The 25,338-nt window shown below is 35.9% G+C and overlaps 1 protein-coding gene across 1 annotated transcript in view; it reads left to right on the forward strand.

Annotated features, from left to right (window-relative positions):
• Nucleotides 1-20,911, forward strand: part of LOC127861670 (uncharacterized) — an 82,979-nt gene extending 62,068 nt beyond the window's left edge. The window contains exons 2-4 of the mRNA XM_052400358.1: nt 2,442-2,724; nt 2,840-3,572; nt 20,761-20,911. Coding sequence (XP_052256318.1) covers nt 2,442-2,724; nt 2,840-3,572; nt 20,761-20,911 — 1,167 coding nt within the window. The remainder of the gene's footprint in view (nt 1-2,441; nt 2,725-2,839; nt 3,573-20,760) is intronic.
• Nucleotides 20,912-25,338: the final 4,427 nt, after the last annotated feature.

Raw genomic sequence — 25,338 nt, forward strand, 5'->3', positions numbered from 1 at the left:
TCATTTTCACAGTAATGTCATAATAGTTCTATCGCACGTATGTGAGTGGTATATCGTTTACCCATCAACTTGAAGTTTTGTAGTAAGAATGTTTTTCAACAATTTTCAACTACGAGGTTGTAAGTACAAGTCATTGATTAGACTGATGTTTTAGCGAATATAGCCTCATATAACTCGATTGAATTAAAGTTTGAATGGAGTTTTTGCTATAACTTGAACGACTACGGTTGGTGACCAGGGGGCCGTTTCATAAACGATCGTACAACAATTTTAACTTACGAGAGAATTTTGTAATCTTTATAAGTAGACCAACTAGCTCGCAATGCTAGTCAACTATATACGGCGCTAAAGATGCCAATGTAATTAAGTACCGGTACTTTAAATTTATAATAATATAATATGGACTTTAGTAATAATGCATCTTCGAAAAATGAATCGTATCGTAAAGGTGTGCTGCGATGTTTATTGATGTTTATTAAGGTATTTCTTAGTGAAGAGAATGCATACGTTTTTGTTTTTTTTATCAAAACCAACAATCTTTCTATTGGGTGATTTGCATTATTAGATAACACGGTTTAATTTAAAATACCACCTCCATGAACATATATCTTTCATCTTTATTTTACTAGTAACCTTTATGTGTTAAGATGACACGAATGGCAATGTAAAACAATGATATGATGTCAGACATCCCGATATATGGGACATGAAGCGTAGCCAACCCAATTATAAACGGCCTGGTGCTCCAACCTCGCGCTACAGAACACTATGAATTATGATTTGAGACTAGTTAGTGTAAAGAACTTACGAGTGTTGTGCCATCCTTTGTACCGTCAAATGCATAGTCGACAGGTGTTTTTGTTCAGTTAAAGATTCCGTGCATTACTTACATACTGTAGAAGTTAGTCATGGTATAGCATGGTATTCATACACGGATGTGTAAGCATACTTCCCGATGTGCATACACGAAGATAAATAGTCCGCGTTTAAACAAAAGAAATTATTTCTAAACAACTTAACTTATAAAAGTTTGAATAACAGTCAATTTTAACGGGATAATATATGAGTGTATGAACATCCAACACTAAAAACAGTGTTGTTAAAATGTATCTGACATAAAACGCGGATGCTAGCGTTTATATTGCAGCTTCTACTTTCTCTTCTGAAAACGTGTGCAAGCATATACATTTGAGGCGAAAACATTGGTTCATTTACCGGTGGACCAGCACGGTATAACGGATATTAATGATAAGTGAGTGAAATAATATTGTAACTTCAAACCAACATACATTATGGTGATGTTTGCAAATGTGTAGTCTTAAATGAACGTATTTTTGCGCAAATAAATGAAAACATTTATACAGATTTCAAATCATGCAACTCGCAAAGACATATAAGTTAGCTAGAAAGCGACGCCTGATGACACAATGCATATTTTAGTGGTTAAACAGCGAAAACAGCGAAACTCGACTATATACTTAGCACCGTTTGTATTGAGAACTTTTTTTAATCCTTCGCTGAAAAGAAAGGAAGCATCATCACTATTATTTTGTATTTCTGAGTATTTGTCTTTCATTTTCGATTCCATTCAATAATCTATATAGAAACTTTGTTTAATCATTTATTTTATTCCATAAACGTAATAGATGTGTCCGTTTCAATGTGTTTAACATTTGCCCAATCTTTTAACATGCAATAACATGAAACTATAAGCTATTCAAAAGGTAATTGTTACAGAAAAAGGTTTTTCGAGAATTCTTTCTAAATTGATCAGTGTGCTTTAGAGGAAGAGCAAAATAATTTACGCTGACAAAAAATGCTATAGAGATATCCTTCTATTAATGACAGTTTAAATCAGCCTGTATAGTCATTACATTATGTCTTTTAAAGCGCGTTTATTACACGTGACATGAAACATGCTATGCAGCAACAACATCATTCATTATACGTTGAAGTGGGTAATGCCTTTTCAGTATATTGAATTTCCTTCATTCGTTAGGCCCCCAATTCAAGTTTAACGAACTGATATATGTAAAAGTGTTCGTCATTAGACACATTGTCTGGTGGATCCGTAATTCAATAAACACACCCACAATAATCATTTTAATAACTTAACAGAACATAGACAATATTTACATTACAATTAAAAAATGATGTGTTAGTTAATAATGGTTAAAGCTGTTAATGTTGCGGGTATAAGAACCAACTAAACGGTGAATCCGTTAAAGTAATGTTATATTGCGTTTTTCTAAACGATTATGAATACGGCATTCATGAATGGTCCTTTCTTTTGTTAACTGAATACTTTTCTTATTTTATACAAGTTTGTTTCTGATTTCGATGTACCGTATTTGTGCTTGAATTTGTATCAAGCGGAAAAAATATTAAATATGTAAATATGGTGCGAACCCAAATTTGGTCCCCAACCCCCGCGCTTTCAGGGTACTCCGGCTCTTCAGTCCCCACAAACCTCCGGTTACTCCGGCTCACCAGTGCCCACCACCTCCTTGTCTTCCGGCTCCCCAGCCCCCACAAACTCCGGGTTGTTAGGCTTCCCAGCCCCACCACCTCCGGGTACGTCGGCTCTCACCTTCGGGGCTTCCGGCTCCCCAGCCTCCACCACCTATGGGTACTCCGGCTCCCCAGCCTCAACCGCCATCCGGTTACTCCGGCTCCCCATCCCCACCCTCTCCGGCACTCCGCCCCTAGCCATACCACCTCCGGGTACTCCGGCTCCCCAGCCCTAACAACCTCCGATTACTCCGGCTCCCCAGTCCCAACCATCTCCGCGTACTCCGGCCCCCAGTCCCCACTATATCCCGGTACTCCGACTCCTCAGCCCTACCACCTCCGGATATTCCGGCTAACCAGCCCCCACCACCTGCGGGTACTCCGACTCCCCAGCCCTCACCACCTTTGGGAACTCCGGCTCTCCAGCCCCTACAAACCTCCGGGTACTCCATTTCCCCAGCTCCCACCACCTCCGGGTACTCCGGCTCCACAGCCCCCCCCCCCCCACCATCTTTGTTTATGGAATGGTCTTTGTGTAACCACCAACCCCCACCAACCTCCGGGATCTCCGGCTCCCAGGTACCCACCACTTCCGGGTACTCCGGCAACAGAGCCACCACCATCTCCGAGTATTCCGGGTCCCTATCCCCAACTCAGGGTAATCCGCCTCCCCAGCTTCCACCCCCTCCGGGTACTCCGGCTACCAAGCCCCCACCACCTCCGGGTACCCCGGCTTCCAAGCCCCCATTACATCCGGGTACACCGTCTTCCCAACCCCAACCACCTCCAGGTACTTCGTCTCCAGAGCCCCACCACCTTCTGGTACTCCGGCTGTCAGCGCCGACTAACCTCCAGGTACTCCTGGTTTCCCGGCTCCCCAGCCCCAATCAACATCCGGGTACTTTGGCTTCCCAGCCCCCACCACCTTCGGGTCTTTCGGCTCCCCAGCTCCTACACCATCCGGGTACTCGGCATCCCAGCCCCCACCACTTCCGGGAATACGGCTCCCTGGCCCCACCGCCCTCCGGGTACTCAGGCTCCCCAGCTCCCACCATCTCCGGGTAAGCCGGCCCCAGAGAACCCACGACCTCCGGGTACTCCGGCTTCCCAGCCCCACCACCCCCGGGTACTCTCAGCTCTCCATCCCCCACAACCTTCTGGTACTCCGGCTCCCCAGCCCCCACCAACCTCCGGGTACTCTGGTAAACGAACATAATATTAGTCGTGAATTTTCGTCTCCGATTAGCCTGTGTGGACTGCAGAGACTAGCCTGGTACAAAATGTTACGCTCATGCATTAAGCCCCGTTTTCCCAGAGCACGTCTATATCAATAATTCTTATCACGAATTGTTAACGTGTCGGAATGAACGTGTTGTTTAGAAAAAAAGTGTTTTAAGTAAAAAAACATATAAAAAAAATCGCTTTAAAATGAGTACTTGACACAAAACGTTATGGAAAAGAATTCCAATGAAACGCTCTTTACAGTTATCGTTATCTTCAAAAAAAAATTCGTTGAGTACAATTGATTATAAGGGACGATTTAAGCTTTGTTATTTTTAGACTTCTTTTGACAGAGGTATTACACAAAACTATATCTCGCCGTTAGCCGGATAAAGAAGTCTCGAAAAAAGGAAAACTATACAAAAAATAAATGTGAAATGCATACAGTGCGTTAAGTCATTATTGCGTGAACAGCCGCTTTAATTTACATCGCAATTTGATCGGTTGTATTTGTATTACTTTAAGATCATATTTTCGTGCCATTATTGCATGTTTAAATACAGCACAGCAAACAGGGCGTTTCTGAAGAATCAACAACATTCAAGTGTGGTTTGGTGACAATGCATAAAGTTAAAGTCAGTTGCGTTTTTTGTTTATATCTTTATTGCTAAAGAAAGGAATGCAATGGAGCTTCGCTCTGGGAATAATGGGCTTAACGCATGTCCGTAAAGTTGTGTCCCAAACGTACGCGCAAGCTTATCAATAAAGACAGTTTTATTTCATGTAAAAATGTTGTATATATTCTATATTATCCCCCGGATAATTAAAGATACTTTGAAAGAGCCAACTGAATGTTGCTAAATACATAATAGGTCTAGGCTCTTATACAGACGTAGAGTTTAGGAGATTTTTTATAGTTTCACAATATCGATATTATTGAAGCAACTGACCCATTAAATTGAACAAAATTGGTGGAGGATCACCAAAATATGCTACATGAAAAATACAAGACCTCTGTGCCTTGTGGTTTCAAAAGTGAAAACCTCTGTGCCTTGTGGTTTCAAGGGTGAAAATATTATATGTTTGACTGTTCCTAAGTTATGCATATCAGAAAAACAAGTGAACACCACGGTGGACCAATTTTAATCCCAGTGGCATAATTATCACTTTAGTTTCCTTAAAGTCCTAATAGGAGTGCATAGGCGAGCTAAGGACAACATTATATGTCCTTGATCTGAGAAAACTGGGCTTAATGCATGTGCGTAAAGTGTCATCCCAGATTAGCATAAGCAGTCTGCATAGGCTAATCAGGGACGACACTTTCCGCCTAAACTTGATTTTCGGTAAGGAGGTACTTCCTTAAAACTAAAAATACCATAATAGCGGAAAGTGTCGTCCCTGATTAGCCTGTACGGACTGCACATGCTAATCTGGGACGACACATTACGCACATGCATTAAGGCCAGGTTTCTCAGAACGGGGCTCATATGGCCCACGTCGTGCCAAAATTACTCGTTAGGACATATCCGAACAGTGTACAGTAGCTTCTCATATGCGTCTGCGTGCATTTGCTCTGATGAGCAGACATCATCTCCTCTAATGCTCACACGACACCTCGAGCCACTATATAGCAGACTGGTTTGATCCTGACCATATTGCTCGAATACGAAGGCTGGGCTGGATCTATGCTGATCCTGTATGGCACGTATGGATGTTTCATATAATGTCCCTTTAATTTAAACGTTTTAAATATGAACATATTCGATTACGGTTTTGACTACAAATTAAAGTTTTCCATCAAATGCGTACAATAATTTAAAAACACTTAGTGACCTTTGACGCAAAAAATACGGTCAGTTTTTAGTACAACGCCTTCAAAAAACTAAATTGGTTTAATTTATTTAAATTGCTGTTATTACGATATCATCTATTATACCTTTATTTGATAAGCAGTAATTAGTATTCCCATTTGTCAAAGTATTCCATTGAGTAAAGCTGCAATTGAAAGGTGTGAATGTAAACTGATAAAGATCAAGAAATCCAAAACCTGAATAGATTGCATCGTAAATCATTTATTAAAAAATGTTGACCGGCGTCATACGGTAATGGGTCTTATACCATATGCGACAAGCACAGCTCAAGTCAAACCCGCTTTTCAGGTACTTGTTGTTACTCTTTGCATTGAAATCCATATTTAACCTTTCACACCACCCTAACTGCATTAAGACAAAGTATTACACTATACTCTATAACATTATATAACGGCACTGTGTCACGCGTCATTTTGTAGTAAATGACGCGTTTAATTTGATAGTAATAGACAGACAGTTAGCATATAACGAAAGTGAATTTTCCGGGTTCTATTTGACTTGTTGATTAGTGCGGGCCTTTCTCATAAACCAACATGTACTTAAACGTTTTTTTAATAAGGAAGGTCGAATTTATTGCATGGAATATAACGTAAATGTAACATAACGAACAGATTATTTTTTATTTCTGAGTATAAAATACTTTTATATCGCATTCAGAACACAAGTAAAAGTGGATGAACGTTTTCGTGTACTTTTTGAGGAATCGTTACTTTTAACACATTTATGCCTAGAGCGTCTTGAAAAAAGGCATTGGCAAACAGCGTAGACCCAGATGAGACGTCGTATGATGCGGCGTCACATCAGGGTCTGCGCTGTTTGCTTAAAGGAATTTCTGTAAGAAATATTCTAAATATAGAAATAAATATACTAGACATCCCTAATTTTGGAAATAAATTGATCCAATTTAGAAGGATAGGAGAGTCCACTACGCATAAATGGGTTAAGCAACGCGATAGGAAATTTATCTCTACATATCCACTTCATCTGTTATCAAAGAGACAACTGCATAACAATACAGTCGATCAAATACGTGTCCACTTAAAGAGACTCGTCTTCATTTGACTCGTTGAGATTGTTAAATAATTGGAATAATGTCAATGAAAACCCGATCCAAAAAGCCAGCCGATATCTTGGTCCAAATTTGGTAATCCGAGTAAACGGACGAGCGTCTTCATTGATAAATAATGATCATACAACGCCTAGATCGATACGGATTGAAGAACAATTTAACAGTCTAAATACCGTAGTATCTTTGGGCAACTTAAAATGAGAATGATTTTTTTTTCAATACTGAAAATATAGATATTCGATCATAAATGTCCAACGAAATGATGCATGTAGAATAAAGAGGGGGCACACATGCGTTCACTGTGATGCAATCTTTTCAATACACTAAGTGACTGATATTAATGTAATTAATCATAATTGATGTAAAAAGTTGTCATTTCTCAAGTATTCGATATTTTAAATGACGCGTCGGCATTGAACTTTGCAAAATGTATTCCTACCCACTGTTATATAAGTATAAAACTAGAAATGCTTAACACGCCTCAAATGTTTCATACAAAAACACATCGCATGTCAGAGAGATAATGGCTTAGAGCGACTTTACCACTAAAATACTTATTTCAACGCATTAGTAGTGCCTCAGAAAGTTACATTGTATTAAAGGCCTTTCTTTAGTCGCAGACTGTTCTGGTTGTATGCTGTTTGCAAACGCCATTTTCACTTTGCTTCCTATGCGGGAAAAGGATATACGTGTTTTTTGTTCACAACTTATAGAACGCTAATAAAAAAATTGAAATAAAAATTCAAAAAATAAATTGCACGCACATCAAATTAAATAGGGTTTTACGCAATCGTAAAAAGTTGCCGAGTGCACATTCGAAAACTCGTTAATTTGCACATGGCATGTACCCTGCTGAGATCTCTCCACTCGTCTGTACAAGAGATGCATTGACGGGACACAGAGACACGCATATTTTGGTTTTGAAACTAAATCGAGTAAACATGTAGGTCTCGGCGAAATCGTGTTCGTTATAAATTTAATTGAAGTAAGCATATTTATTTATGGTACCAATAATTTAAAAATACTATTAATTATGTAAATGCATCGTGTATTTTGTATATTCATGTTTTGGTTGAATTCGGAAATAAAATGTCAACATTAATATCGTATGTCGCTTTAAGTTGCTGGTCCTTTCTGTAGTACACTTTGCTCTCATCCCTTATTTGCACGAACTTACTCTTATAGTATAACAAGCACATATCAAATAACTATTGACATTCAATACATTCATTTCATTAGATACGAAGTCCTATATTAAGACGTCTGTGCTAATAGTACGTAATGATTCGACATTTTCTATACCCGTTTATGTTTGTTTGATTTTCACTTAGCGGGTTATATATACGCGCCACTCCCTTAGGCATTTGTCCGGCTTGCAACAATTATAGGGTCACCAATTGTAAATGTACAGTGGTATAATCAAAACACAGGCGCGTCCATTGGCAAACATCAATACAGCCATTGCAAAGTTTATATGCAAATAACTGCATTCTATAAGAAACTACATGTGATTTATCGTCGTCCATCGGTCCATAGACAACGACTTTGAGTTCTGGAATGATCCACAAGGCCGTTATCTGGTGCGCGTGGTTTAATAAATACCTATGAGATTTAAAAGAAAAGGATTATTTAAATGTTGTTTCGATTCGATCATGAATTCATTAATATAAATACAAACTTAGCTGTGTTCCGTTTCTGGATTTGAGCCACGCTTCGGGAAAACGGGGCTTAATGCATGTGCTTAAAGTCCACAAAGGCTAATCAGGAACGAGACAATCCTCATTAATTTCATTATCGTGTGGAAGAGACTTTCATTTTAAATGAAAATATCAACGAAAAATTCTATAAAAGCGGAAAGTGTCGTCCCTGATAAGCTTATATGGACGCGTTACGCACACGCATTAAGCCCAAATTTCCCAGAACGAGGTTCTTTTAATGTGGTCTTGTTGTGAGAAAACAGTGCTTAATTCATGTGCGTAAAAAGTCATCCCAGATTAGCATGTGCAGTCTGCACAGGCTAATCAGGGACGACACTTTCCGATTTTATGGTATTTTTAGTTTCAAGGAAGTCCCTCCTTACCGAAAATCAAGTTTAGGCGGAAAATGTCGTCCCTGATTAGCCTGTGCGGACTGCACATGCATTAAGCCCTGTTTTCTCAAAACGAGGTTCTTATATGATTACATGAATGAAAGGCAGTCTAAGCAATATCATGACAATAATGTAAATATGGCGTAATGATACGCAAGTTTTTAAGTACGTACAACTGCATTCAATCTTGCCATCCACTGATTGCCGCCAGCTCCTGACACGTGTTTGCTTGTAGATTGTTCACTGTATCGGATCTTTGTTTAAATTGGTTTTACAAACATCTAAAGATATAACAAAAATCTTCATGTGTTGACAAAAAAACTAGTTGAACACTTATTAAGTATTTGCCAATTAGAATTTAATACGTCATTTTGTTTAAATAAGTGTATCTAGTCCTTAGCTCAGATCACTCGAGTGTTCTGGTATTGTAAACATAATAACATTGAAAATATGTTTAATATTTAATGTTTATCAAATATCCACACCCAAATGTCGTCACATCTTCCGTGCCAATATTTGAGCCGCGTTCTGGTTAAACAGGGTTAAATGCATGTGTGTAAAATGTCGTTCCATTTTAGCCTGTGCAGTACGCCCAGGCTTATCAGCGACGACAGCAATTTCCGCCAACATTGTATATGTATTTGGAAAATATCCCTTTTAAATGAAAATTTCAAAAAAAAGATGAAAGTGTTGTCCCTAATTAGCATGGACGGACTGCAAAGGCTAAACTGGAAAGCATATTAGGCGCATGCGTAGAGCTAAGTTGTCCCAGGCGCATGCGTAGAGCAAAGTTGTTCAGGCGCATGCGTAGAGCACAGTTGTTCCAGGACGATGATCAGTGAAAAGTCATTCTATCATATTTTGCAAGAAGGCTTTAAATTTTCCACAAAATTCTAAGGACACATTGAATGCTCTTGCCTTAAACGTTCTAATAGATTCTTCGGCATAGCAATGTCTTAAGTAGATCTTTTTAATAAGAATTAAATGTAAGGTCTTGAAGCCTTATTTTACCTTGACGATTTGCCAAGACTGAAAATGTTTAACAGAAATCATGGCTATTTGATACGCCGTTTGTTCGAGAGAAAATGAATATGATGCCACAAAATGCTTTGTATTGCTATTACGTCGAGTTGTTAGCAATACAGTTGATTATGTCATATTTCGCTGTGTTTGCATGATGCTTGTGTCAATTTTGTATGCATTTATATCACAGTAACAGGTGAAATACATATTTAAAGCGAGCATAGCTTTATTCATTCTGTTTTTGATATTACCATCATTTGCATGACTTTATTTTATATAAACCACATTATTAAATGTGTTTCCTTTCGTTTATTCTACAAATTAATCCAGAATATGCTGGATTGCTACGAAAAGTGCTACGAGATGCTAAAGCTTTTTTACACTGGATAATAATATTAGTGTATTAATCATTATGCGTAGTGCATTTTAGAAAGAGGGCAATACACAAACACTAGACGACTCTGGTTGTGATAGGTGATTCGTAAAGTATAAATAATACTTATTGTCAAGGAAAATATCACTAAATCGTTATAGTACAAATATATCGGCAATACAGACAACGAGTTGTCAATAAAACCGTGTACTTTCTATACACGCGTGTATGCATTGGGTAATTATATAGTTCGTAGCCGGCGTCAGTATTCGATTGCATTCGTACCAATCCCTTTCGAACAAACTATATATACATGTTAATAAATTTCCAACGATCCAAGAAATGTTCCAGTAAAATAAAATGTCAATTTACTTCATGTAAAGGGATGTTTATCAAAACCCATTTAATAATTTTTGATGGACCGGTACTTTTATGTACACGGTATATTTCTTTAAATTATCTAATATAAATGCTCGAGGTTTCAAAATCTAGAGCTAGATGCAAATCTAAATTTTTTAACAACAACGATTTCAACATCCAAGGCCAACAGGTATTGCAATGGTATCAAAAATATCAAACTCAAATCCAATAACAAAGAGAGATAAATAATAGAAAAGATATCCACCCACCCACGACGAATCAATAACCTTTATTACATGAAATTCATATTAAAATATTCATCTTAACATTACAATGTGATATCTTCACATGCGATTTCATTTTTGTGAAGCGTTTAATAAATGTGAGGTGTGGTAGTTAAATTAACATATTTAGTACATTTAAAATTCGCATTAAAATTATTTTTAATTACGTTATTACGGTAATGTAATGTAGCGTTATTTAAAATAACTTGCGTTATCCTGCTGCAATCAACGCAAAATGAAAAAAACATTACACACACGTAAACTGTTATAGTTGCAATTGTATCATTTTTGTCATTATTAGCGATAGGTTAATAAAATGCGAGGCCGGTGCAGTTCTCAATACAAGCCACGGAAACACGGTAAAAATCCGACTTTTGCTAATATCGAGCCAGGGTCGAATACCCAGCTGCCTATTATGTAGTGTAGTGATGGGAACGAATACTGAAAATGATATTCGAATATTCGTTTTCATTATTCAAATATATTCGAATATTCGATTTTTGAACATTAGATTTAAATGTCCGAACTGACGAACGTCCGGAGTAAAGTACTGTTGCTATTTGGCACTAAAAACACAATAACCTTAAGTGAAGCTTTTAAAAAGGGACACGGCGATTGTGTTAGAAAACGATAATTGATTATTATTTCCCATTTTCACTTTCATTAACCACGACATTTTGTTATCAAAATGTATATGCGGCATTGTGTATTGATTTAACTCTCTTTATCACTAAAATGAAGTTGTATCTAGAACATATAGCGAGTTGAAAATAATCGATTTCGAGTTTAAATAAATTGATTCTTATTTTAAACAAAATTAATTTGTTAACATTAGAGTAACATTCTGATTAGATAATCGTTTGTTTAATGTATTGATATTGCAATTAAAATTATAAAGAATTGCAAGGTAACGCAAGTCCGGTTGCCTCAGTTAATAGATTTGCAAACTGCCATATAAAACCATTAAAAACAGTACCCCTCTCCTGTCATGACATTATATAGTTCGTTGATGAAAGCTGTTATCCAAACAATTACTGATGCACGAAAGTCGTCTGCACTGAGTCAAACATGCGACTTAGCACTAGCATATTGTTTTTGAAGTTAGCTGAAAAAAGCGAATATTCAAATATGAATTTTGGATTCAAATATTCGGTCGATTTTGAGAATATTCGAATATTCGTTCTCATCTCTAGTATTGTGTATTCGAACTATTAAGAATATGGAGCCAGGGTACCTAGCTGCGAATTGTATATTTAATTTTTTAAACTGAAGCGGATATCGAACCACTGTTGAGTACCAGCTGGTTATTGCGTATGAAAATGTAACCCATTTATGCCTAGCATCTAGAAAAAAAGGCATTGGCAAACAGCGTACACGCTGATGAGATGCTTGTGCGTAAAGTGTCGTCCCAGATTAGCCGGTGCAGTCCGCACAGGCTAATCAGGGACGACACTTTCCACTTTTATGAGATTTTTCATTTAAAAGAAGTCTCTTCTTAGCAAAAATCCAATCATGGCGGAAAGTGTCTTCCCTGATTAGCCTGTGCGGACTGCACAGGCTAATCTGGGACGACACTTCACGCACATGCATTATGCCCAGTTTCCTCAGAACACGACTCATATCTTTATGTAAGGCAAAAGACAAAAAAAATATTAAACGGTCATGCAGTTTTTACACAGTTCGAACCCAATCGTTTGTAATATTAACATATACGATGATGACTGCTAATTGTTTTTATTATTGTCGTTTGTAAAAGCATAACACATATTGGAGAAATACATAGCTTGATTATACCTCTTTTCTGTATAGCAAATAGTTCAAAGTTTCATTAATCAGATGTTTAATAATGTTCATTTATATACGCAATCATCGGGGTTTTTATCATGACAATAAACGACCTTATATGATACTGTCAATTCAGTCCGACAGTATTTCAATTCGACAAAGGTCGAATCAGAATAAAGCGTTTATCATCGCAATCGATGGTAATCACCCCACAATTATTCATGCCATGGTAATTAAACGATGTATGTATTGCGCAAAATGATTTCACAAAACTTCTTAATGATATTGACATTTACGTTTCAAAGCGAATTAACGTGTCATTACGAGTATATAAAACTTTCATTAAAAATGTTAATCTTACTGGGCGTTTCAATATGTAAACACAAATTTTTTGATATGACATTGCAGTTTCAAAACCTTGTTCGATATTTGTTTTGGTGAAATATTGAGTTTCTTTTATGACAAATACAATTTTTAAAGTTCTTAAAAAGATTTAAGCGATTTATATTTGGTCACAATACATCATAAAATGCATTATTTTCCCATCAACAATATCGATCTCCCAGTTGCAATTAAGAAAGCTAGAATAAGGAAACAGAGACGGATAATTAGGAAACGTTGATCCCTATACGCATATGAAATTCATTGCATTTTTTCATATCATAAGCCACAAACATTCCGCTGCAATCGTTTTCTTCAAAAGATTCCATAGCAGGACTTGTTAAGTGCTGGCGCGCTTCTGAAGGAAACTGGGTCAAATCCCGTCGACGACACATTTTTTTTAATATTAAACTTTGCTTAAGTTTCATATATTGATATATTATAGTTTCATTATCTAAATTTCGTAAGCAAATAAATGCCATGTGATTTTCAAAACTAAGAAAACGTGAGCAAGCTCATTTCAAGTTCTTGCTTATAATGCTACTACAGACGGTCGGTATTAGGTCATATACTACACTTTGTTCAACCTTGCTGTTCATGGCTGCTACCTTTTGACAACATGGATACAGTATGAATGTGACTATATCTGTGTTGAGTGCATGTCTATTTCACTTAGACGTGTACATTTACTGTTTATTAATGATAATTATACATGTCTCGTTACAGAGCTGCTTATAATGCGGCTACTCTTCAATATTCAAACCAGAGGTCACCGTGGTGAAATGGATATGGTATCCGCCTAGCGGCCGGTTCGATCCCCACGGTGGGAGCGTTCTTTAGATCTCCCCAAAAGACACCAAGTACTGGTTCTAGGCCCAGGGATCGGACTCGAGAGCGTTTATAAAATAAGCCTTTAGGCTTTCGATGCAATCGAGCTAAAATCAATAGGTTTCAATTCAAAACAGCACCACATGGGAAAATGTGAAAAATTCAAATCACACTAATTTACCACTGCGAACTGACTGAAATTGTGCACCCTATCAATTCCAACTTTACTGCTCAATTACATTACTAATGAGATATATTGATAATAATATAATGGTTGAGATATAAATACCCATTCTAGACGTCGTTATTTTTTCGCATTTCCCACACTATTCAAATAAAGAGAACTGTGATTGGAAGGAGGGGTTGTCGACTAATATGGATCAGTATACATAAAAAGCAAATTCATCATTACAATAATTGACAAGATAAGTATTGATGCAAAGCATCAAAGGGCGTCGGGAATTTCAGTGTAAAAGGCACTCAATGAAGTTACATGAAACGATTTTTTTCTACTGTAAATATTAATATATTGGCCGATTATTTTAAACAAAATAGAAAAAGAAAAAATATGGTATAACCATTATCTATGATTTTGTGTTATATCCACCAAACAACCATATTTTATGATGCTGTGCTATAACCCCCAAATAACCATTATCTATGATTTTGTGTTGTAACCCCCAAATATTTCATAGTTCATTTTATTTACATTGGTTTCCTTTTTTTACTGGCATCCGTGTGCAGTTTTCATTAATGGAACAGAACTGTGTAGGTTTTTAAAAATCTGCTTCATCTTGTAAGCGTAATTTCATATTTTTCTCAACTTCAAGGGGAGATGATTCTGAACTTATTCTTACGTTGCTCATTTTTACGATAGGGGTTGAGTACTCATTGATATGAAAACACTGTAAAAGTTTGAAAAAGAAAAAATTGAATGAAAACTGTAAATTGCATAAAGAAGCTGCATTTCACAATACTTTGAAATTCAGTAAAAGATCATAATAAATTTATTGCTCCGATATTCATCATTTTCAATAGGGTTCGAGTAATACTGATAAAAAAACACTTAACAAGTTTGGAAAGATTCAGACGAAAGTTGTGAAATCTTTTTTATATGTGTTTAATATTAATATATTGATAAAATATGTTACAATAACATAAAATGGGAAAGAAAATTTATACATTAAAGCCGAATTTCATAAAATGCAGCAAAGACAAATTAGCGCCCGGAGCAGATTGTGACGTACATATTTTCCTACAATAACCGAAGCATTCGTCTTTGTATTAGGATCGGAGTTAGTGTTCGTGTGTCGTATGAATATATATCGTTGCGAGAATTCAAATAAACCGTTAAACTAAGTTTAGATTCACATCGTACATGTATGGTATACATGCTGGCGAATTCGGCTGTACAGCCGTTTTCAATTTTAGAATTAAATATCTGGCTTATTTCGCATTTTTCGACACATGTTCTTCTTAACTTTTATTTTAATTTATATTGAAATGTATGTATAATATTTTTTTACACATTTTATATAAATTCATAAATATTTGACAAAATCGTATATACCCGCTTTAACTCGTATATGCATTCATCAATGTAATCGCGTGCATAACGTTCACACATATGAACAAGGAAAAATACCATAAACGCTAACAGCATGCTGTATCACGTGGACTGATTAACCATTGCATGAAAACAACATAGACATGATTCCGGAATATTATTTGTGTTCTTGTTTTAGACCGTTGGCATGAGGAAGATAATTTTTGTATGATAAATTTCGAACACAAATATCATGGAAAAAGATGCGAAACGAAACGAAAAAATCGATACAAGGAAGAGTTCTTCAAAATATAAAGTTGTTACTTCTATTATCGTATCGTGAAAATGTTTTTAATAAATGCGTTTCGTGTTCTATCATATTTATGATTTGTATCACGATTTTTCAAAAAAGAAAAGTAAATAACTATTTGTCGGCATTAGCTTATAGCATACTCTTTATTGATTTGTATGTAACCGATTAGCCCAAAATGAAAGCATTCAAATTATCAATCGACTACATCAAGCGACATTAACTATTAAGACATATACTAATGTATTTCCATTCTAGCAAAATGCACTTATTATTCCACTCAATTCAGCTTCTTGTCTGCCTATCAGCGTTTTGATTCTTTAAACGCACACATTCGATATATAATTCCGCCCTCCGTGTAAGCAAATCAGGGACTTTCCGCTAGTCTGTAATTTTAATGAAGTATTTTAGCCTTCGCAGACTGCACACGCTATTCTGGGAAGACGCTTTAAGCATTGAGTCCGATTTTTCAAAAGCGCGACTCCATTACCCTAGTATATTTCTATGGCTGATCGATCATCAGGATGCACAATAAACGGGGTTTTCAGGGGTTTACACACGGGCTTGACAGAATGTAATCACACCGTCAAAACTTTATTTTTGCAAAAATCTCAAGTTATTGAAATACATTTGCAAAAATCTTAAGTGCCTAAAAGACCGTTTTTTCTTGCAGTTTGTGCCGATGTCCTAACGTACAAGAATAAATCCTTGAATAAGTCTGAAAATGTTGACAAACTTTTCCGTTGCGTGAAGCATAACCGTGCAGTACAAATCGAATTTTGAACAAGAACGAAGGCTTATTAAATAAAGTAATTATGATGTATTTCACATTGCCATAAGCAGCATAAACATCTGTTATGTACTAGTTAAAATTCTTAAGAATAAAAAGTTATTCGAAATAAAGCATCACTTACTGTCGTGTTTTACACCCATTAAAGTTAATAGCGGGAACCCAACAAAGTCACGTGATCCTACACCCTAATCATGCTTTGGATCGTATGCGAGTCATTTTCTTTAAGAATTCATTAACATAGTTTGGTTAACTTACACAACATGTCTTCGTTGTATAGCATTATATATTAAACAATATTTATTTCATTGTATTTACCAAAGTTTCACACTCCAATATGCATCTGATAAAATATGGTTTTAATGGATCTCTAAAACCCTATTTTGAAAGTCATGCTCTTTCATGGTTATTACATTGTTAATGCTCTATTAAACTATATCCTTAATTTAAATATTTATCTGTAATGTATTGAAATAAATTCAGAATGCGCGTAGGTCAAAGCGCGCAGAACTCATCTGTCAATATGGTCACTAAAGTTTATACTTTTTCTTTTTGTAAAGGTCGTTCTTAATCTAAAACGTTTAAGCGTACCTTAGTGTCGAACAAACGTTGTATTAGAACAACTCAAAGTGCATTTAACAATTCAGTGTAATTGTTAATATCTCTACCTTATCTGTTACCGTTTTAAAAATGTGCGTAATACAGTAGATAAAATACGTCTACACTTACAGCAACTGGTCTTCGTTTGACTCGAGTAGATTGTTACATAATTGGTTTGATGTTAATTTAAATCGCTACATTAATGCAAGTCGGTTTATTGGTCCAAATATTGTAATCCTAGCCAAAGAAAGCCGTCTTCGACGATAAATATCCTTATTCTTAACAAAAATGCGGTCGTGGTATAAATAGAGAATAATAGGTTGGTGACGTGGATGGAGAATGGTTATCTGGCAAGTCGGAGGAATTTATCGGCGAACCCGATAAGATCCTCCGACGAGCCAGATAACCATTCTCCATCAACGTCACCAACCTATTATTCTATTTATCCTGTCACATTTACAACATTCGTTGAAATGTTTCTAAAATATCTAGTTTTCGAGTAGTTTGTGTTTAAATATGTAATATGGTAAACATCACGCGCGAAAAAAACATTGTGACGTCACGTCAGGCAAAGCGCTTAGGCTAGCTTCCATCTTGTTAAAACACACAGACATCGAGTTACTCGTTATAAATTCAATACACAAAGATGAAATTATGCTGTTTAAATAATAATTTTTTTTTTACATGTATTTGGTATTTTATTAATAGAAAAAAAAAGTATATTTTATTAATAGAAAATAATAAATGCATGCGCATGCGCGGATAGCAACTGACGGATATTCGAGGTCACGTGGTCATCTAGCCTAATATCTTTTGGGATATTAGGTTATCTGGTTATCGGGCGTATTTAAAGGCATGTGACAGGATAAATAGAATTACAATTCTTCCGATTCAGCTTTATTTATCTCTATCATTTAAAATATCCATATACATTAGATCGACAAAATCTCATGATAAAGCATACACAACAACATATAATATAACTACGTTATGTGTTTCAATCATGTTTTATTAATTTAAGACATTCCTTAATGAACAAAATGATTTTTAAATAACAACTATTTATTTGTATTGACATTACAATAATACGGTTTTAATTGTTTTATGAATCGATAAAAGACGTAAATACATGACAACACACCCAAACGAGGTTTACGGTGTAATTTCATACAAATGCCGAGTCATTTGTGAACATAATTGAAGTAATTGTAAACGGGAGGTCTTAAGTATTTTGAAGTATAAAACTTTTTGAAAATGTTTGTTAACTTTATTATTTAATAGATACAATAAACATTATTATTCATAATATAAGGAAAGCAACGGTTATGCTATTTTAAAGAAAAGTACCAGATACTTGTAATCTTGTTATCCGCAGCCGTCGCCCAAATCTAAGAATTAACATGGAATAAAGAAAATCCGGGATTAATATCTGGGTTTATAGTCGTGGATATTGGCCATGTCAAAAAGCCATGAAACATTATTTGGCAAACTATTAAGCATTGATTGAAAATTAATTAAGTCCAGTTTTCACACAACGCGGTTTATATGAGTCGCGTTCTGAGAAAACTGGGCATTATGCATTTGCGTAAAGTGTCGTCCCAGATTAGCCTGTGCAGTCCGCACAGGATAATCAGGGACGACACTGAACGCCTTCACTGGATTTTCGTGAAGAATTTACTTGTTTTAAACGAAAAATACCATAAAAGCGGAAAGTGTCGTCCCTGATTAGCCTGTGCGGACTGCACAGACTAATCTGGGATGACATTTTACGCACATGCCTTAAATCCTCTTTTCACAGAACGCGGCTTATATTCATTCAACGTTTGCTAAATATTTTCTCAATGTCTAGGTCAGTAAATAAACCGATTTAAATAATAAAATAGTTCAAGTAAACATAAACACAGTACTACCTGACCCTATAGAGGTGCGAAATAAACTAAATACGTTCTAAATTCACGGTCTATAGGTATTAAATTGGTATCAAACATATCGAAATCATAATCCTGTCATAAAGAAAGATAATTTATAAGAATACCAGGACTCCCGTGAAGTATCAATAAATGTTATTTCATCAATTTCAAATTTAAATTTTTGCGTGGACAGGGAAATGTTTAGACATCTCAACACGTGCCTACTGTACATTAACCCTTTGCATGCTGGGAAATTTGTCGTCTGCTAAAATGTCGTCTGCAGAATTTCTAAAATTAGCATATTCTTCGATTTTTTTTCAAAGAATACTATCAGAATAGCAAACAGTTTGGATCCTGATGAGACGCCACGTTCTGTGGCGTCTCATCTGGATCCAAACTGTTTGCAAAGGCCTTTAAAATTCAGCTCCAGCGCTTTAAGGGTTAAGTGCGACATATCAAGCGCGCGAACCGTTCGGATGCGGAGGCTCACTTTCCGTGCTCGCATTATCTAGACACCTTGATCATAAATACCAGTGCGTGGTATTGCGCCTTGTTTGTTTGTTTCTGTTGTTGTCGTTTTCAAACTCTGTTATTTTTACACTTTATAAAATAACTATATTTAAATAAATGTTGTTGTTGTTGTTGTTGTTGTTGTTTTGAGATCTGCTATTTTTACATGTTATTAAATATCTATATTTTAATTAATAATTATTTTAAGTATTTTTTTCATTCAATTCACATTTATTATTATTAGAAATTTCTTAAGGAAAAATACTCCTTTGTATGTCGTTTATATCTGCATACGCTAACAAAATGTGCATTCGATAACTACCGAACAAAACTATTCAAGAAAACAAAAGGTTATATAATATTAAATCATACTGTTATAGCGTATTTGCTACAGCAGCGGCGCCAGTATAGTGCGAAGAGGTTCGAGAATGCAGTTAATCTGTGCGGTAATGGCGCTTGATGTTATTGAATGAAATACCCTTTTTTCCGATAATGCACGGTTATAACTGGTTCTGCTATACTAAACGAATCAAACTACGTATATGATATTGCTTTGATTGCAGCATTTATCAAATCTCGTGTTCAAGTAAAACGCAAAGTTTTTTAATGTTTAACATAAAACACCATTTGAAAGCGAGACGACACACTTTTTTTAATTAAAAGCAATGTATCATTTAAAAAATTTATATTGCACATTCCCATTCATATCATTTACAATAACAAGTGACGCAATATTATTTAATTGATATTTTACATCCATCAGATAGCATTAAATAAAGATCAGTGAGGCGTCAGTGTGCGGGCTCCCGTTTACCCATTTATGCCTAGTGGACTCTCCCATCCTTCAAAATTGGATCAATTTATTTCCTAAATTAGGGATGTCTAATTTTTGTATTTCTATATTGAGAATATTTTTTACAGAAATTCCTTTAAGCAAACAGCGCAGACCCTTATGAGACGCCGCATAATGCGGCGTCTCATCAGGGTCTACTCTGTTTGCCAAGGCCTTTTTTCTAGACGCTAGGCATAAATGGGTTAACATGTTTTCATGGCCATCTTTTTTATTTACCGTTCCAAGGCTGTGACACCAGATTCAAATAAACGTGTTGTCTTCTTGCTATGCCCTCTGCTGCATCGTGCGTGTCGTGTGGTTTAAATAATTGATGTGATTGTCGTCAATAAAGGACCACTTTGGGTCTAATGCAAATACGAGTGTTGTCCTGAAGATACATATGCTGATAAAGTATTTACTTCTACTTCTACTTCGCACTTCCTTCAGTCAATTGCTGACTATTACAGGAAGGTCTATTATATGCGGATATGGACACTGAAGAACCAGTACTTGGTGTCTATGGAGGAGATACTGAGAACGCTCCCGAGTAGGGAGCGAACCTACGAACTCCCGATCGCTAAGCGGACACCTCATCTATTACACCACCGCGACCTTTAAATTAAAACATGATATTCAAATTACCATGTGGACGCAGTATCACATGTGTTTGTATCTGGAAACGAGATCAGAGTGGACACGTCAGTTCAGAACTTGATCTTCGTCTAGACACAGGTTGCAAATGACAATTCTGTAATAGTAACTGTGTCAAATTCGTCGTGATGCGTGCTGTGAATGCATATTTTGCTCACCTCACATGTATACAGTTGTTGATATCGTGAAGTGTTTTTATTTGATATGAAGTAGGCATCATTTTGTTCGAAAAGGCCAGTCACACATCGTATAACATGTCTGTGAACTGGGCAAAACATGTGAAACATGTGATAGTTGCAAAGCAACTTGACTCGAGTTACATAATGAAGCACATATTTTGTATGGATATTTGTTTAAATAAAAACACACGTTGTAAGTGGCAAGGATCAAAATGCATTGGTTTCTGCTGTTCACGAAATTATTTTGATTTTGCAAACAGTATAATTATGTAATACAACTTACAAATGCATAAGAGCCGTGCTCCGTGAAAAGGGGATTTAATGCATGTGCGGAAAGTGTCGCCATAGAATAGCCTGTGCATTGAAACGAATTGCACAGGCTAATCTGGGACGACACTTTACGCACATGCATGATAACCTTTTTTTCACAGAGCACGGCCCATATTATTGTTATGTATCGTTATTTGATCCATTCTTCATTCTTTATGGGCGCGATGCAGCGTCGGAAGGAATTTCACCAATGTACTAACACTATTAAGTCGACATAAAACAAAAGAAAGTAATTGCTAAACATTTCAACGGTGGTTGTTTCACACAGGGGGTTAACATTGTTAACAGCACGTTCTCATTATGTGAGGTTATCAATATATTACTGCAAACAATATGTGTCAGAATAAGCCTAGTCCTTGATATGTATTTTACAACCATCTAATGAGGAATTTTTATTAAATTACAGAGGTATTATTATGTCAGAATGATCCAAATGAAACACATCATTAGAAGCCACCTGGACTGAGAGCGAACTTTGTTAAAGTGTTGTTATCTAACGTAGTCTGTGTGATTATAATCACAATGCTATATCAGCATACAGTAAACGCTTTCTCAAAAAACGCATACATTTCCAAGTGCTTTACAATATGCAGACAAGTCTGGAAAAAAAATCAACCGCAGTGGTCATTTTATCGAATAGTTCGTTTTATATCAAATACATAACTGAAACATGTGCCGAGTCCTTTTTCATATTACATTCTACGCGATGCTATATCGTTATTATCCAACGACAAGCACAATAAGTTTGGAATAAATTTATTATTTAAGTTTGGCAAAATATCTGTCAAGGCTGAGCTTAAACAACAAATGCATAGTTATCTCTTGTAAGAAATAAAACATTAACAAAAATTATACAATACAATTATGATAGCGTATATCCCCCGACCCCGGAAGGATGTGTTATAATAGGATCATGCGCCATTTAACATAATAACACAGTGACACTTTAAGACAGTTTTGTAAAATCAATCAAGACCCCGATACCGGAAGTCACTGATACAGTTCTTAACACAGGCACCGGAAGTCAATAATATATTCAATCAGTCTCTGATCAGCGTTGACGACGACAGGCGAAGGGAACACGAAGTCATGGAAACTATGGCTGAAAATATATGAAGGAATGGCGAGTATCGATGTTCATTCGAATACGTCACAGGCAGGTGGGTGTTTTTTTTTAAATAGATTTTAAAATAAACAATGAAATGCAACTTACTCAGCAGTGAGACAACAGGGTAAAAGAACGCACGTGAAATTAAAGCCTACTATATACTATGGTTCAGCGCCCTTACGCGGGGGAATAATTTTCATGAAAGATAACTCTTGTATGGCGGATAATACGATATATATATGAATAAAGTTAAATAGCTTGCTTTGGATAAAATGTTTTATTCTGAAGCAAATAAACATTAGTTATCCAACGACAAGCACAATACGTTTGGACTTAATTTATTCTTTAAGTTTGGCAAAATATCTGTCAAGGCTGAGTTTAAACAACAAATGCATAGTTATCTTTTGCAAGAAATGAAACATTAACAAAAAATTTACAATAAAATTATGATAGCTTATATCCCCCGACCCCGGAAGGATGTGTTATAATAGGATCATGCCAAAAAGATTCTCGAAAGAAACTCGGTGAGTGAAAGAATCTTCCGCCAAAAAGCGGCTAGTATAACACGATAGCCTAGACAGATATACGAACATGATTGAATTAAAATGAAAATATACAAGTGTTTCCAAATAAAAATGAATATATGGCGTTTGACAAAGTTTCAAGTAAATGATAATAACCCATGCTGGACAGGTGGGTATCGTCAGATTAAAACAATCTTAGGTCTTCAATGAGTGTGGTGTATCTAACGTAACACCCTACATGCTTAATAAAAAATGCTGATATATTATTATAAATCAGTCGCCTAAAGATACTCTATTGCTATCAATGTATCGCCAAGTTAAACGGGGTAGTATTTGAGAAAATACAATAGTAGTGTTTTGAATTTACAGATGTAGATTACGAATAATTGATTTAAAATTGTACGAAATACTTATTTTTAAACATACGTTTAATTAATTGCATGCTGCTAATACCTTAACACCGTTTAATCTTGATTGTTACCAGACGATTCAACTGTAAACCACATAACTTACTTTTTGTTTTCTTTTTTGTTCTTATAAATATGTTTAGAATCATAGTTTGTCTTTTATTGTAACAGAAAAACTGTTTTCATACGTTCAAAATAACAAGCTATTGAAAGTGTGAATAGCTAATGGGTGTAATCCCAACTCGCACTGACAATTTTGTCATTGGTTTTCAAATAAGTTCAATATATTTAATAATATATGTTCAATAATCGAGAAATCAATAATGAAAGCAAATTAATTTAAAACAAGAGCTGCCACCATATGATGACTAATGCCCCCTATAAACGCTTGATAGAAGTAATGAGCTTTTTTCGAAACCTAAACGCAGATTTCGAAACCTAAACGCGAACCCTAAGTTCAAGGTGAAGGTCACAGGGGTCAAAATTTGTGTGCGTGCGGAAAGGCCTTGTCCATATACACATGCATACCAAATATGAAGGTTATATCTCAAGGGACATAGAAGTAATGAGCATTTTTCGAAACCTTTAAACACAAAGTGTGACGGAAAGACATGCAGACGGACAGACAGACGGACGGACGGACGGACAGACGGACATTCCGATCACTATATGCCCCCTTTTCTTCGAAACATAAAACAAAATAGAACCCCACTTTAACGACATCAACCATAAAGTGTCAACAATAACACTTATCCATACTAAAACAGCGTAAAACTGCCAAATTTTTAACCACAAAATATTAGCGACAAAAAAAAACACTTAAGAATCGTGGTGTATATCGTTTTATGTGTTGTAGTCACTTATCATCTTTACTTAAATTTGGCATGCAAGTGGTCCAAACTTACCCAAGGATTTCATACATGTATATCAAAATCTTAACTAATAAGAAATACTGACTTGTCCAGATTTGCGCTGTAAGACATATGTAAGACATAGCAACTTTAGACGTGAACAATAAAAACCTAAGAAAACACGAGTGACTCATAGTTGTCATACATCAACAAAATGTTTTATGCGTAAAATATTAAGAGCACCAAAACATGAATTGGTATACCAAGGGATGTTTGCTAGTTCCGCTCAAGATGCCAATCTGGCATTTAAAAATGCTATACAAGGCAATAAGTCATTTACAACTGCTGTATATTTGTTATTGAATCGGGTATTTTTACATTAATGTAAAGGTACGTCCTGTCGTGATATCAAATAGATCTCTGTGACATATTTGCGATTCTCCGTATTTACATATAAATTGTATTGTATTACATACACATTTTACATAGCTTTGGTATCTACACATATATTGAACATAACCATTTATCCCAATCTTGGAAGTTTAAAGTAAATTCGTACCCATGAGTACGTTCATTCATTTATACATCACTAAAAGTAAAATTATTTAAAAACGATGTGCGCGACTTAGATTCCTATACCTCAAATACAGTATGCGACTACATGGGCACAGCCGTAAAGATTAATGCGTTGCAACAGCGCAAGATTATGCTTGTAATTCTGAACTAGATTTAGGCCTCCGTGAGAATTCAATGAGAGAAGAGCCAGGATTGCATCAGAGCTTGCGTATCCTGCATCACAACTCGATGAGAAAAATGCAAGACAAAGGCAAGAACCTTAAGCTACAATTGTGGCTCGTTCGGGGAAACATGTGCTTAACGAACATGCAAATAGCGGACTCTTATATTAGCCTGTGCAAATCTATCAGGCTAATACGGAACGACACCCTCCGCCTAAACATGGATTTCGTTTGGAAACGACTTTTTTTCAAAAAAAA

The sequence above is a fragment of the Dreissena polymorpha genome, chromosome 16 (genome assembly GCF_020536995.1).
Source record: "Dreissena polymorpha isolate Duluth1 chromosome 16, UMN_Dpol_1.0, whole genome shotgun sequence".
In the NCBI taxonomy this organism is placed as follows: Eukaryota; Metazoa; Mollusca; class Bivalvia; order Myida; family Dreissenidae; genus Dreissena; species Dreissena polymorpha.